This window comes from Rhinolophus hipposideros, assembly GCF_964194185.1.
Source record: "Rhinolophus hipposideros genome assembly, chromosome: 16".
Lineage (NCBI taxonomy): Eukaryota > Metazoa > Chordata > Mammalia > Chiroptera > Rhinolophidae > Rhinolophus > Rhinolophus hipposideros.
This window is the reverse complement of record NC_138062.1, coordinates 2,853,263-2,869,794: the sequence shown is the minus strand read 5'-3', so window position 1 is coordinate 2,869,794 and position 16,532 is coordinate 2,853,263. Positions and strand designations below refer to the sequence as shown.

Here is a 16,532-nt window from a genome sequence, read left to right as displayed (position 1 = left end):
CTCATTCCTTAGCAACTTGTAAACATTCTCAAGGTCCTTTACCTTAGAAGCTGAGACAAGTTAACTATATATTAGCCAGCTCACAAGGTTTCTGAGAAACAAGAAATCATGGCTCCCCACACTGTGAAACCTCCACTGGGCGACTCGGAGTTCCAGAGGCTTTGTGCATGTGTCCAGGGGACTGTGAAGGCTCTGCCACCGTTGACTGTGGAATGGCAGATATCTGGAACACATTACAGTTTAGAACATTAAAGCTAATATACATAAATCACCTACTACATGGTAGATTACTGATAGTGGTTTAGATTTTAAACTATATCCTTAATCATGCATCTAGATGTATCTTAACAGTGGTACATTTAACTGGTTATTCCTATGCAGAATACATTTTTTATTTTCAAAAGTATTTCTATTTTAATAAATGTTCATTTTTCCCCCTAAAGTTTTATTTCGAAGTTTGGTTTTTGTTACTCAGATACTACTTTAATTTACTGCTCAATTTTGGACCTAGTTGCAATTCCAAGCGTTGTCTGGTCAATGAATCCATTATTTGTGATAAAATTCTCAGTATTCAAAATTGGCATGTAACAGGTTTTTCAGCTTTCAAAGTATTGGGTGTATAGGAAGGCAGGAAGAGTCTGCATTAGATACCTGTGTGAATTTAGTCGACTTAGATTTCCTGTGCCCAGTACATTTCTAACGCTCCTTCCTCATTTGAAAAAATATTATTATTCTTACATTACATTTTCAGTGAATTTCCTTATTTAAAATCAGCCATTAAAGTATATTGCTGTTTGAGACTGGTTTCTTGGTCCTGCTTTTAGTGTTTTCGTAGACATGATCTAAGAAGCCTAGTATTACCTTTGGAAATAGGAAGGGAAAGGTCAAATTTGATCCTCAAATGTGTGTGTAAGCCAAGTTCAAGGAGGGAAGAAGTTCCTAAGCACATCCATCAGTGCATTTCCACTTTGATTTCTTCCTATATGTTTCATTGCTTTTTACTTATCATCATTTAGTCCATTTTACTTTCCACGCAAATAGTGAATTTAGGTGAGAATCTAGATTATGTGAACAAAGTTTGCGGCAATTTTCAGTAATATTTCTGCAACAATTACCAAGAAAAGCATTGAAAGATTTTACTTTCTAATTGTGTTTTTAAATAAAGTCTCTTAGTAAGTAAAACAGTAATTTAATGTTACTATAACAAATTGGGTAATCCCCTTCCAATGCATAATTCATCATTTTCCATCAACTAGTATTTAAATGAGAGTCACTTAGGTATTTATTTGATCAATGCAAACATACTTGAACTTTTAATAACTGACAACCAAGAGGAAATGGGATTTCATAGAAGAACATATATATAATTGTAAACAGGTATGTGACTAGAGTAGGAGATCTTTTTCCTCTTGTTGACTGAATTGTTAAAAATCTTTGATAAAAAGCGTTTGTTTGTAGAAATCAATCCAGAAAAATTTAAAGCTCTCAAAAGCCTTGAGCCTTATTAAGAAGAAATCTGGAGCTCTGTCCCCTAGACAGCTGTATCATACTGAAGGATTAGTCTTTGGGAACACTGAAAATCATGATGGCAATAGAATGCGTTTTCTAAGTGGGAGAAACAAATGAAGTAATATAAACCAGGATATGTGATGGTAAGTAATCTAGACATGCTTAAAGTCAACAGAAAGTGAAAGGCATTATTTAATGATGTGTTACATAATGTCTGGCAAGGTCTGGGATAGGAGCATATTGTGTTTAGAGGGCTGAGAGAGAATGTGTTGACATCAGTTAACCTCGTTAAGATAGACTAAATAGCCACGATGGAAATTCCATTCTATTTGAACTTTGTGTCAATCTGTTAGCATATGTTTCAATATGACATTGTTCTGGAACTACATATTAATTAGAGTAATATCCCTTAAAATATTTTTATTTTAAATTGTGGACCCTACTATTCTAGTAGAGACCTAATATTAAGTTTCTCTAATTTTTATCTTACATTTAAATCACTGCAAAGGATTTAATTTCGGGCATATTTGTATGACATTTAAAAATAGAACAGTTACATCATCCTTTTAATTATATCCAGTGGAATATAAATAAGGTAGTGATTTGACATTCTCTCTGTCATTCATTTAAGAAATACACCAACAAGCTCTTCTTTGATCTTCACAAACTTTACATAGTCCCTTTTTCTCCTTGAAATTATAATTTATATATTTCCCCCACAGAATCCTCATATCATTATGCTTTAAAAAATGTGTGTACACACAAGGAGAGAGAAATTAAATTCTTCTAACAAGTTCCTGTCTGGGTTTTATGATTTCTAGCACACAACTGATGAAAAATAACAAAAAAAAATGTTAAATAATTATTTAACATTGGAAATAAAAGTTGACCAAAGTTTCCACTTCTTAATTAGGCTGATGGATTGGGTTTATGGTTCTTGGATTAAAGGAGCCTTCATCTCGCTCATATATTTTCAATTGTTCTTCTAGCCCCTTTAGAGGCTTTTTAAATCTAGGAGCAATACCTGGTGGTAGCATTTGGGATGAGTGAAAGAGATGCCTTGTTTTGTGAAGTGGGAGAAGGGAAATTTTGAAGAAGTTAATCTTTATTTCAGCAAGACCAGTTTTAGGAGCGAATATACACGGAATCTGAGGATCTGAATATTGATTCCCTTAAAATCCATCCATGTGTCCCTTAGAAAGTCATCCTCTACTCCCAGGTGTACTTGACACCCAGTTTAAATATGGATGGACTAGAGCCTACTGTCTTATTGAAATTCCCAACTCTGAATCACTCCTGCCTCTAACCCAGTGGGAGGTCTCTTCTCTTTTTCCTGCAGATGGTACAGTGCTTACTTATTTAAAAAAATGATAAATGTATTAGATTTCATTGTATCATTGAGAATGTCTTTATTTAATCATGTACTTTTATTAGTTAAAAATGTCCTCTAGTTTATGGTTGTTGATATCTAAAATGGTGCATCTTTTTAGTCTGTTACTTGATTGGTAAATTGCTAAGAAGTCATTCTTTTGTTTTATTGAATGCGTCTAATTTTATTTTCTATATGTTTACTTCTACATGCCATTTGCTTTTATGCTACATGTAACGCTTCATTGTCTGTTCTTTGTGTAACCTTCTGTTTTTTGATTTGCAGGCAATCCGATTTTTTATTTTCCTTCATTTCCCTAGCACTCTGGAAGTTCAGCATTCTTATTGTTTCACTGGAAGTTCTCTTTAAATTTTTAGCAAACATACTGCCATATTTTCTAGCAATATCAAAAATTACCATCTGTAACTTCTGCTTCCTGAAAAATATCAAGACGTTTATTGTCCTGTTATTTACCTTCTACCTCCACTGAACGTCATTCCCCAAATTGATGGGAATCATCTGGGGTATTAGTTTCTGAATGCTATTCATTTTCTAAAGAGTAGTAAGCCTTCATTATATTTCCTTGTTTCGACGATAAATATTATTTCTTTTACTTTTCTTCAAATTATACCTATTTGAATTTCAAATAGCTTTACATTACACATCCACACTATCAACAATTATTTTCATTTTTAAAAAGGATTAGTAAAATAAACACTAATTTTTGGCAATTCTAACTAAGAAACAGGGAGAATACAAGTAAACATCAGAGAAAAGAAAAGGAATGTAAGCCCAGATATACAGCAAGTTTTAAAAAACTGTAGAATACTATGAATGACTTTTAGCTAATAAATTTGGAAATCTAGATGAAATGGACAGTTACCTGGGAAACTGTACATTTTCAACAAAATTATAATTATCAAAATTGAAACAAAAGATAGAAAACCCAAATAGATTAGTGACCATGGAAGAAATGACTGTAGTCTGATGAAAAATGTTGGCCAGTCTTCAAGACAGATAATTCCTGAGTTATATACATCGTTGCTGAGCAAAACAAATAAACAAACAAACAAAATCCCAACAAAAACAAATGGAAATCTTTGTATTCATTTTCTGAGGCTAATATAACTTGATTTCAAGACTAGACAAGAGAAGTATACACACACTAAAAAAAAGCTGTACCCGGATCTCACAAATTTTCATAAAAAAGTCTAAACAAATTATTAGCAAATTTTATCCAACTGTGTAATAAAAGAACAACAGTATAGCCCAAACAAACAGTCTGTTGCAAGAATGTGAGTGGTTCAAGCTGAGGCATTCAATTAATGTATTTCATTTGTCATCTAGAAATGAAAATAAATAAATATGATCATCATCTTAATGTTGAAAAGTTATAAAAATCAATATTCCTTTTTTATATCACTTAGGAATCTGAGAATAAAATAAAATCACATTAACTTTATATCAAAACAAGCATCAAGTAGGAACAAACAAGAATGTCTGCTCTCACTGCCATGACTCAGTATTGCCTGGAGGTGCCACTAATCATTAAGATTGTGAAGCAGTATTGAAAAGCTGGAAAGTAACTTCAGAATTGTTATATGAATAATCTGATTGTTCACTTAGAAAACTCAGGAGAATCTACTAGAAAGACATTAGAAGTAATGTTTAGTAATGTAACAACATAAATTATAAATATTTTCAAAAACATTAATGCTCCTATATGCTATGTAGAGAATAAAAAGAAAAAAAATCTCATTTATAGAAGGTACAGAAATTTTAAAAAAAATCTAGAAAAGAACTTCACAAGAATTGATACCTATGTAAAAAAAAAATGTTTTTTACTAAAGCTAGAAGGTTGAATAAAGGATACATCACAGTCCAACTGGGAAGACAAATCGGAAGTTAATCTATTATGACCATTAAATGTGACCCTCATAAAAGTGAGTGTAGGGGAGGGGAGAAGGACTTGACTTCTGTATTCTTCTGAAATCAAATCCATGTGAGACTGGCACAGCGATAGGCAAAGGGCCAATGACAGCAGCTACAGCAGTGGTTAGCGAACTTGATTGTACATGAAAATCACTTTGTGGCTTAAAAAAATATTACAATGCCTAGCCCCACGCCATGGATTCTCCTTTCATTGACGTCGGGTGGGGTTCAGGTTTTGCTGTATTTAAAAGCTCCTAATAGTAATTCTAATGTGTAGCCAAGGTTGGGAATTACTGGACTATAAAGATGAAGAAATAGCTAGGATATGTATAAGTGTGACAAATAAGTAAATACAAAAGCCCTTCAATGCAGCAGGAAAAGTTATTGGGATAATTACTTTAGGGACTAAAATGAAGCTAGATCCTTTATTAACACTAAACAGAAATAAATTCCAGACAGAACTGTCATATACAAAATAGAACAGAAACACTCTTTTTCTTTAAATAGTTACATTTTAATTATACATGTTTCAGATAAACAACTTGCCTTCCAAAGGCGTGCCTTATTCAGCAATATACATCTAGAACCTTAAAAGAAGGTGTATCTTCTGTTTCATTCAGATACATGATTGACTGCTTTTCCACATCCTCTAACATGCTCTGCTCCCAGGGGTCCTGCCAGAGCAAGAACCATGGCTTATTTCGGGGAAGGAAAAGGACCCATCCACGTGGATAATGTGAAGTGCACAGGAAATGAGAGGTCCCTGGCCGACTGTATCAAAGACGATATCGGAAGACATAACTGCCGCCACAGTGAAGACGCTGGCGTTATTTGTGATTATATTGGCAAGAAACCGTCAGGTAACAGTAATAAAGGTAAGCCATTGTCTCCTGTACGAGGTGGAGGTCCTGATCCCCGCGTCCTTACCCTCAGCTGTAGAGGACACACACCCCTGCTCCTTCTGATGGTGTTTGGAGGCACTGGTTCATGACAAACCTGCCTCCTCGGAGAGCAGAGTTCAAGGCTACGAGTGGTTGTACAAGACTTGGTCATCTCTGGAAACTTCCCCTTTTTCACGTCCTCAGTCATTTCTAAACCATGCCTCCTCTGGATGTAGTAACACAAAAGCACTTCTTGTGCTCTTCCTAGTATTTTAAACAACAGGGGTCATTTTAAAAAATTAATTACAGAAAGAAAATTATCGTTTGTAGATTTTATTCTGTGAAATTTAAAAACTGTGAGGAAAATGAGAAATAATCTTTTAGTATAATACAGTCATAGATGTTTCATACTTAAATAGAAGAGTTCTTGAAAGCTCTTAATTTTTATGCAACAAATACTGATTTAAATGAATAAGTAGAAGAACTAGCTATTATGGAGAAAACTGAGTTATATTTTATGAAAAGAACAATCACTTCTTTGTTTATGTGGATTGAAAGTTTACAGTTTTGGATTTGCTGAAAATCAGGAGCACCTGTATTTGCGTGATCTCCTTTTCTACCATCTTTTCGTAACTGCTAAAGACAATACAAGAAACAAGTGGATGTTGTTAATATGATTCTCACTATCTATCTGTGGGGCCTTTGAGTGTGGAGAAGAATCCTTACAACCTTTTGAGCTTTAGGTGTGAAGATATATTTGTATGTAATAAATATGGTTTGGCAAGCCAAGTTCTCCTAAGTATTGATTACAACTTAATTTATTAAATTCCCTTCAGTAATTTAAACTACAGTTACAAGTTAAATATAACTAATATAACTAATTCTTTGGATTATTACTTAAGCAGTAGAAGAACACAAAAATTCAATAACTGTAAAACATGCTATTATATTTCTATGTAATCCTATTTTAAAATATGATATACCATAGAGTTATTTCTCCATTATATACACTTGTTTTTATGCCTTCCTAGAGTTGTAGCAGTATTTATTTTGATACCTTTCCATGGTTCCAGTGCTGCCGTGTCTCAAATAAAAAGATTTCATTTCAGACCAGCTGGATGATGGAATCTGGCTTATTAACCTGTTGGTTTTGCACTGGGTCTCAAGACCCATTGACTTGTATAAGGTGACTCAGATTCAAGCCACTGGTCATCTGCTGGGATTCTTTTATAAATGAACTGCATTTGGCCTTTTAACTTTTTACAACAGTGGGTGTTATGGCTGTAAGTAGATTTTCCTTTCTGGCAATCTGGTGCTTTGCCCCAGAGTGAGGTAAACCCTTAGCTTTGCTGGCTCATTATTACATCATTCCTTGTCTTGGCACCATGCACATGATCTGACTTGCAGCATTATTGCAAAGGTACGGTTTCTAATAACTTATAATTTGCAGTGTCATCTGGAGGACTCACATCCTAAGAGATGAGGATAAAGTTTGGCAGCAGGCATCTGAGGTCATGTGGTAGATTAGTCATCTTGGGATATACACATTGTGGGAGCTCTTTCTCCATTAGGAGACTACTGGGGCCAATCTGTGGGGCTCCTTCCCTCGGTTATCACGGGAGACTGTTAGTGCTTCCTAGGTTGTCATGTTCCTGGCAAGTCTCTTCTCACACATAGAGCAAAACAGTGTATGTCTACCCTTTATACACATGTGCTTCATCAAAGAAACAAAGTACCCCTATGCAAATTCTCCTACCTTCTGAAAAGATTTAAAAACCTAGTCATACCTTAGATTTACCCTCCTTTTGTGCACCACCTTTTCATATATTTTTAATATAGCTCTTTTTTATAATCTTGTCAGAAGTTGGTTATCTTGTGAAGTTTGACTGCATACCTTAAGTACAGTTTCTTAGTAAACCCTTTCCACGTGTTACTGAGTAAAAGTTAATGTGGATCAGAATTCCATCCTCAGTGGCTTTGTTCCCCTGAGGTACGTGTCCATACGTGTCTTCCAAGGGCATTTATGTGACAAAGAAGTAACTTAGACCTTTATTGCCTGTGTAGTTGTCATGTTTTGTTTCATGTTCCCAAACCCCAAACAACCTGTGTCATCAGCAGAGGAGATGCGGGTCCCTTCTACTGGGGGGTCACGTACTGGACAGGCTCAGGCCGCTCAGCATCTGTGAAACCCTCCAGGGACGATGTGAGGAACCTCATAACATTCCTCCTCAGCTTGAGAATCATGGCTGCCTTAGTTAAAGGAGGAAACAACTTTTTATTCTTATTGTAAGAGCAAGGTTCCTATAATTTGAAGAGAAAGGCATCTCCCATGGGGAAGCAGCAGGGATGTGTGACTGCGCCTTTACCCCCTCAGCTCTGTGCGAGTGTGATTCACAACATGTTTCTCTCCTCAGAGCCCCTGTCCTCTGTCTGTGGTCTGAGGTCACGGCATCGCCGGCAGAAGCGTGTCATTGGTGGGGAAAACTCCTTAAGGTAAAGGTGCTTCAGGAGAGATTTTCCATGTTCCAAATTATTCATGTACATACAAGGTTATAAATCGGGATTGTCTACTATGATACAAGGTATTCATTTTACTCATTTGATTTTCTAAGTTAACTACAAATCACATGGTCATTTCACTGCCCTTTGACGTATTCACTTGATACAGACCATGTTCTCGGGTAACTATTCCGATGTATGCAACAGGTGTGTTGCTGAAAAGTTACATGGCAGAAACAAACTAATTTAACGGGTGAGCTGAAAACATGCGTCACTACAAAATTCATTTAATTTAGAAAATAGTTGTCTTGGATTTGACTCATTTTAGTGTAATTATTTTGTTTGTTGGATTTCTAATGGAAAACCAGTGCTTTGCTTATTAAACACTCTTCAGGCTGCCCAGGGGAGGTAGAGTGAGGAGAGAAAATGTGCTTGGCATCATGAAATACACAGAAGACTCAACTGGTTTCTAGAATGTCAGGGAGAGATGCGAGGCGTGCAGTGCCTGTGGGCCCAGGGCTGTCGGCATCACTCTCAGAGTAGGAGGGGTCTTACATCCGGATGTGTCCCCTTTATGCTCCTTTCCCCCACCCGCCGGCCTGCTAAGTCGGTATTTTAATGGACACTTTTCTCTGCTTTTCGGTACTGACGAGGACGTACTTCCTTGTAGGGGTGGTTGGCCTTGGCAGGCGTCGCTCCGGCTGAAGTCGTCCCACGGAGACGGCAGGCTGCTTTGTGGGGCCACGCTCCTGAGTAGCTGCTGGGTTCTCACGGCGGCACACTGCTTCAAGAGGTAGGTGTCCACCTTGCCAGACAACTCGCTTTGCTCTTTGCCAGATCTTCCGGTCGCCTCTGCTCTTCACACGCTAGCAACCTGGGGAGTGAGAGCCGGGCTGTGGGCTGTGGGCCCTCCTTGTCTGCGCCCCGGACACCACGGAAGCCAGGGATGGAGCATAAGGGCAGAGAGCCCTCGGGGAGCTCCGTGCAGCCTGGGGTTGAGGAGCACAGGAGATGGGCCTTTGGGGCAGGCAGCGATGTCAGGTGTCTGCGGGTGACATCATGCCCCAGAGAGCTCTGGGAGCCTCCAGGTACAGGCTTACGAAGCTCAGCTGCAGTGTTTTTGATCCTTCGGCCTTCTTGGTGTTTCATGTCTTCTAGATTTCTCCATTTGCCTTTTAGAAAGGAAGCTTGCGTCCTGATTATTTCCTCATGTCCCAAACATTTTATCAGTCCAGTCTGACATCTTCCCCAGTCAGAGGGGTGTCACACGCAGGCACAGTGCTGGTTGTGGTGCCACCTGCTCTACAGCCCGGCTGCATTTCTGTTCGTCCTGTGGTCCCGGGGTCCCGGGTCTCCCCTGGTCCTATGGTCTCTAGGGGTCCCGGCTGATGGCCATTTCCCCAGCATGGATTTTGATAAAAACATATACTAATGCTTGGCAAAATACTGGTAATTATTGAAGCAAGGTGATGAGTACAAGGAGTTTCACTGTGCTTTCCTAATTTTGTGTATTTGAAAATGCCCATAATAATAAAAGTTTTAATAAAATATGTACCACATTGTTAAAAATTCTTCCAAGCAAAAATTTGTTTTATATTTTTTCCCATGTGATATCATTTGGCTTCACTGTGTATTTGCAGTCCGTCCATGGAGATTTTGTTCCCTTTAAGCCGTTTGGATTTTAACTCCTGTTGTAAGACTAAGCCAGTTTCTTCATTCCCCTCTGATGGATGGTGGGGGGTTTCCATCCTTTCTCTGTAAACACAGTGTCGTGCTGGACACCCATTCCGTGGTACACTGGGTCCTGGCCGAGTGCCATTCAGCTTTCCTGGGCACCACGATTCCCTCTCTACGGTGACCGTGTCAGTTTACAGTGCAGAAAGGGGGTCCCTGGGCCTTCCCTCCACTCAATGCTATAGCACTTAATTGTTGCCGAGCTTTGAGTTTTGGGATTTATTTTTAATTCCATTCCCTACTTAGTATCTTCTTCCTTCACAAAGTGTTTGTTTATATTAGTTGCTTGCTTTTCTACTGGCTCGTCTTTCTGCAATTGATTTTTTTAAATGTTTGGATATGTTTTGTGAACAAAGTCTTTATTGTGATACATTACAAATACCTTTCCTCAGTCTGGGGCCTGTCCTTTGTCTTGTTTAAGGTCTGTTTCTGATGAAGATATTTCAATATTTTTATTTTTATTTTTTTTATTTTTTTCCCAATATTTTTAAATGTGTCAATCTTTTCCTTTGAAATTCTATAAATGTTTTACATTTGTTATTTTAAAAATCCTACTAGCCCATATAATGAAGACATTCTCTTATTTTTTTACTAAAAAGAATTTGTTTTTCTTTTTATGTTTAGATTTTCAGTCGGTTCACAGTTTAAATTTGTGTAAAGTGTATGGTATGAAAAATGGACCTAATTTTATAGTTTTCTTTATGGATAATTATTTTCCCAGCACTTTTGATTTCACATGCCATTCTTTACCCACTGTCGTATGTAATATACCAAGTTCTCATACGTCTTTACTTCTAGTCTCTCTATTCACTTCCTCTCACCAGTTTTGATGAGTATTCATGGAGTAACCTTCCGTGCTGAAGGTGCAGCAGAATGCACAGTCTATACTACAGAGCCCTTGTCAATTCTGGGATAATAACTGAGTGTGAGAGTTTGAGAGCTCACCAGTATACCAACACGTTTAATACATGCATGTGTTACCTGAGTGACACAGATGATAAAAATGGTATTCCCTCATTACTGTAACAAAACTTTATTGAGCCTCTAAGACTCCAGGGAATACGCCATGCATTAGAGATACCCTGGGGAACAAGAGAGACGGGCCCCTTGCTTTCATGAGAGGGTGTAATGCAGCCATAGGCTCCCAGAAGAAGGGGGCATTGGTACTGCTGACATGACAGCATCAAAAGGAGTTTGGGACACCATCTCAAAGTGTGGTCTTCTCACCACTGTATCAGATACCTTCCGCCTGTTAGCGGTGCAGATTCCTGGGCCCCTACTCAGATCTACTGAATCTTTGGAGCCCAGACCCCCGAGTTTGCATTTTTGTCGATTGTTATGTCCCCCAAAGGTGAAGACCACGCTCAGTGCATAGAACAGACTATGGTCTGGACGTCTGAGGAAGGACTGGAAGAATATAAGACAGGATACTTACAGGATACTTACCTTTGTCCTAGTTGACATATTGACCACTAAATGGGAAGGGACAGTGATGGTCAGTTAATTATAGTTTTGGACGCCAGGAGATGGGCAGGGACACGTGATATGTTGGAAGTTAGGCTCCATGGTGCAAGAGACCTTGATAGGCTAATTCTGACAAGCAGTATAGAATGAGAGGGAAGGGAAACATTGCCAGGAAATTGGGCTTCAATACAGCACAAGTGGAGAAGCCCTTGTGGGTGGTAGTGTCGCCCAGCCTTGCGGTGACAGTGGTGCAGTGGGACTGCCCGCAGAATCTTCAGCTGGGCAGCAGCGACACAGCAGTGTCCAGCCTTGCTGTCCTGTCCTAGCCGCTCAAGCAGCATCACTGTCAGGCCCGAGCTCTGTGCTGGGTGCCATATCACGAAAATGGCGACCAAGGACGCCCCGCAAAAGGGACATGGTGTGGGATCCAATTAGGTTCGTTACCTGTGGCTTCAGATACCACAGATGTGAATGGGAGATAAGATAATTTTTGTTTTCATGTAACAGTTTTGTTGTTGATTTTTTATTTCTTTAATTTTAGGACAGTGCAAAGATGGCTGTATGTGGTAGAAAGCGTGAGTTCTTCTGTTTGGAGTCCAAGCAGAGAGACTGGATTCATGTATAAGCAGAGGCAGGGGGTGGGTGATGTCTGATGTTGACATTGCAACGGGGGGGGGGGGGGGAAGCATCAGGCATATTTGAAGGATGGCAATTACCCGGATAGGGGATCTGGGATTCACGGGCTTACAAGAAAGAAACAGGAAAGGCCTGGGGTGCCATGGCAGTGAATTTCTGCTCATTCAGTAAGCAGTGGGGAGACTGCTGAAGGTTTTGGAGCCTTGAAATGTGATCAAAGAGCTTCTTTAGGAGATGAGTCATTTGGAGACATATGGGGTAGATCTGAGAGGGTAAAGCAAAGTCAGTAATCGATTTATCGGTGAATGAGCTTCAAATTATATAAAAAGTCTTTGCCTGTGTGCTTAGAAGCCTTTTTCTGGAGTGACTCCGATTGGCCCACATTACCAAGCGGGTAGGACCCACTGTGGAAGGAAGTGGAGGGAGACGGGTTTTAGGCTGTTGTAACAGAGACAGGCTGACGATAGAGAAGAACAGGAGGGAGTGAGGCAGAGACACTGGGCCCGAAAAACAGTACAACTTGGTACCGTGTAAGGAAGACATTGAGACCAGGCTGTTGAGACCAGGCTCGCAGTTCTAGCCCCTCCAGTTGTCAGCTGTGTAATGTGTGGACATTGTTTAACTCCTTGGAGCCTCCATTCATTTTCCCATCTGTACAATGAAGGCAATAATACTCCACTATGAAGGAACAAATGATTTGCAAAATATGTGAGAGTATTTTATAAACTATACAATTCAAAACAAACGTTGGCCATTGTTATGTTGGGGGTTCAGAAAAAAGAAATCACGGATTATTATTAGCAAAAGGAGGGAGTCCAGGTGATCTTCCGCCACCGGCTAGTGGAGAAGAGTATGGAGGTGCGGCGCGGAGAAGCCACACAAGCCGGGCGTGGGGCGTGGTGTTCTGGCAGAGTGACTCAGTAGGCTCAGTTAGCATTGCCCTCTTCTTGTTCAAGACTTCTAGTCTTTCAAGTCTCTGCTAAAAGTTATAGACTTAGGGTTCAAGGCTGAAAGTATCAAAGTAGGGAAGTTGCCTCAAAATTCCACTTGAGGTTGAAAACTTGGATGTGACTCTTGGGTAGCCTGGAAGGTCTTTTTTTAGGTACATGTGTGGGTTTGTTTGTTTACATGTCATCAGTCCTCCCGTGACCTTCTCCTTCTAGATTGTGACTCCCAGTCGGCAATCATCTCATCTGTGTTTGTAAACCAAGTATCTGGTGTACTACTTGGCGTCCGTAGATGCTCCTGAATGATTGCTGCAGGATGAAAGCGGGGGCTCAGTTCCCAGATAGCGGACGTACTGAAGGATGTTGGACTCATTAGAGGACAGTGGTATTTTAAATCCAGATCAACAGATAACTTCTTCCATGTGTCATTCTGAATTTCTTCCCATTATATGCACAGAAGATAAAGCTGATTAAAAGACAGGAGCAGATTATGTGCTTTGGCTACAATGCAAGACTCTTTGAATGTGCGTAGGGAGAAAATTGTTTTGTAAATCTATTATATATCCCTGTGATTTGGTCCGTAACCTTTGCTGGGTTTCATCGACTTCCTGTTTGAAAGTGCCCTAGGAGGCTACAAGTCACATCTTTATTGCAGTAACTTTATTAAAAGGCATGAGGACAGTTACCAGTGATTAGAACAAGCTTTTGTTCTGGGTTCAGGGATTTTGGATTAAAACAATCCTCCTTTAATCATCAGAAACTCTGAAATTTGCCCCATTAGATAGATTTCCTCTGGAATTGCAGAGACAAGTATAGCGGCAGTGTGGTCCGGTCTGAGAGGTTACCTCCCCTTTAGATTTCTTGGAATTCTAATTTAAGGGCTCCTGGTAGGGCGCCTGGGTTTCATGCATTGAAAGTAGCTGTCTCACTCCCTTTGCTCTGTGTCTCCTGCTGTAACTTCCATATGTGTAAGGGTTCCCATCGGCCTCTTTTCTGTGAACGGACAGGCAGGGCTCTGCAGCAGCCCTTCCTGAACAGTGAGGCGTAGCTTCTTATTGACACTCGGGGTATGGTATGCAATGGGACGAGAGCTTTTCATGTTTACTTGTTTTGCCTTAGTAGAAGAGTCAGTCTTTTATATGACCCTCACACCAGGGTCATCCTCTCCATGGCCTGGGGAGGATGAGACCATTTCCTGTGGGGCGGTCTCCTTACATAACAAGGTGCTTTGCTGAGATGCTGGCGGAGTTCTAGCAGGCTAGCTCTAATTTGTGTTTGGCTTTCACATACTGTGAGGTGCCCCAAACCCTCTCATATGCAGACATAACAAGGGGAACCGAGGTAGCTGGTGAATCACCATTGAAAGGCCTCTGTCTCATTTCTCACATTTTTCCTAGTGTTAATGCAATACAGATTTTGGAATGCAATATCCTGTTGGCGGTTTGAGGTGGAGACTTGGATAAATTAAATATTTTTTGTAGTTGCCCTATGAATCTTACATAATATAAATTGCTTGTTTTTGCTGGTTTGTACTCTAAACCACAACCACCAGGATCTTGAAATGACCCTCTTTCCATGGTAATGTAGCAATATCATTGAGAGAAAAACTCTTGACTATTAAACTAATTTCCTTTCATGGCTTATTCTGATAACAAACACCTTTTGGGAGGAAAAAATGTTCCCAAACCAGAGAGTCTCTTATTTCTGTCATTCTACTGCAAATTGGATTTGATCAAGAACATAGCTTTGCCTGATTTTATTGTTTTCACTTTTTGCCTACAAACACCACAGAAATTGTCAGAGATTGTCGCTCTGCAAATCAGAAATGTCTAGATCTTTGTAATTGGGGAGAAAGGCCACAGAGGTCACGGGACTTACTTTTAAAGGACATCTGTTCCATCATGAGTTAGTATATGGCAGTGTTTTTGGTGATACATATACTCCTGTCCCCAGAAACACACCATGAGGGACGAGGCAGGTTTACACGGAAAAGGCCACTGCTCTCTAAGCAACTGGAACCATTTATACAAGCCACTTCCGTCAGCCACTTTTTCAGTTTCATCCAGACAAAGAGAAAAACAGATTCTAGTAGTAGCAGATATGCACAGGCTGATGTGAAATATTCTTTTTGAAAAGATGAATCTGTAGAGAACATACAAAGAAAATGAGCCTGCAACCTGCATTAACTCTGCTATTTTTAACCTTAGTAATTTGTTGTTGTTTAACTCTAGAATCTCAGAGGAATCTGCATATTAGATTTTACTAAACTGCTGTGTTCTCTTGCTCAAGCTTATCTGAGAATTTCATCCAAGTTTTATTTGAGGGGGAGTTGAAGGCATTTCAGCAGAGCAGACAACTGAACGGAGTGTCAGCCCAAACCTGACATGTTTATTTTAGAAACATTTTTGAATATAATAAAGTATATCTAAATAACAAAAGCTCAACTAGAGAGACCTTAAAATACATTGCAAAAGAGGATCCTTGATACGTTTTCTTGAGAAGCCTAGAACCATAGTAAGTGCTTTCCAAGTCCACCGTCATTCTGGGGACCTCAGCCAGTGTTGTCCCTGAAGCGTGTGGTCATAGCCATAAGCAGGTGACATGAAGACATGGGGATTTGGTTCGCGGACTAAGCCGGTCCTGTGTGCAATGCTCCTCAAATTCCAAGCATTAATCTAGGCTAAGAATAATCAGAGTGAGAGGGATGTAGGAGCCACTGCTTAGGTTTAGCTGGTCCCTAGCTGACGTGTGAAGGAAATGTATGATAAATGAAGTTAAAAGTTATAAGCAGTGTAAGAGATTGCATTAAAGACAGATCATAAAATGGGATGCCTGCTTTATGCCACCAATTTCTCTACACCAGTGTTGTCTAGTAGAAACATGTGAGCCACAAAATACAAGTCATATGTGTAACTTTAAATTTTCTAGCAGCCACATTAAAAGAAAAACCCAAACAAGTGAAATTAACTTTAATAATATACTTTAACTCAGAATATCCAAAATTTTACCATTGCAAAATATAAAAACTGAGGTTGTTTTTATTAATGATCTATGGAGACAATATCTTTAGTATTTTTTTCCCATGCTAAATATTCAAGCTCCTGAGCCTGTTTCCTACTTTCAGCACATCTCAATGCGGATGAACCACGTTTCAGGGGCCCCAATAGTCACATGTGGCCGTTGGTTACCGCATGAGACAGTGAAGCTAGAGATTGTTTTGAAGCTCCTATTCCAAAGACACGTGAAGCATTTCAGCAGCACTTTCAAGGGTGCACTCACCGTTATTCTTATAGAAAAGTAGTAAATCACTTGGCGTTTGACTTTAAAACCTGAACAGATTCATTAGGTATATTGAGTTTTTATAGTATAATATCAATAAACAGAAAGTAGAAGTTAAGTGAGAATTACTTAAATATCTGATTATCGTCCATGATTATTACTTTGTACAGTTTTCGGATGGGAAACAATCCTAAACTTTTCTTCAGTTTTGAAGTCGAACCCATAAGAGGATATTCCCTGGGCACAATATGTAAAAAGCATCCTGAATGTTAAAATATGTAA

General features: G+C 39.3%; 1 protein-coding gene across 5 annotated transcripts in view; it reads left to right on the top strand.

Annotated features, from left to right (window-relative positions):
* PRSS12 (serine protease 12) overlaps positions 1-16,532 on the top strand; it is a gene marked incomplete at its 5' end in the record, with an annotated part of 101,687 nt that overhangs the window by 80,350 nt on the left and 4,805 nt on the right. For 4 of the 5 annotated variants that reach the window (XM_081077143.1, XM_081077144.1, XM_081077142.1 and 1 more), the window contains 3 exons: positions 5,480-5,685; positions 8,106-8,184; positions 8,861-8,983. In XM_081077143.1, the coding sequence (XP_080933269.1) occupies positions 5,480-5,685; positions 8,106-8,184; positions 8,861-8,983 (408 nt within the window). The remainder of the gene's footprint in view (positions 1-5,479; positions 5,686-8,105; positions 8,185-8,860; positions 8,984-16,532) is intronic. The other variant, XM_081077145.1, reaches the window with a different exon arrangement.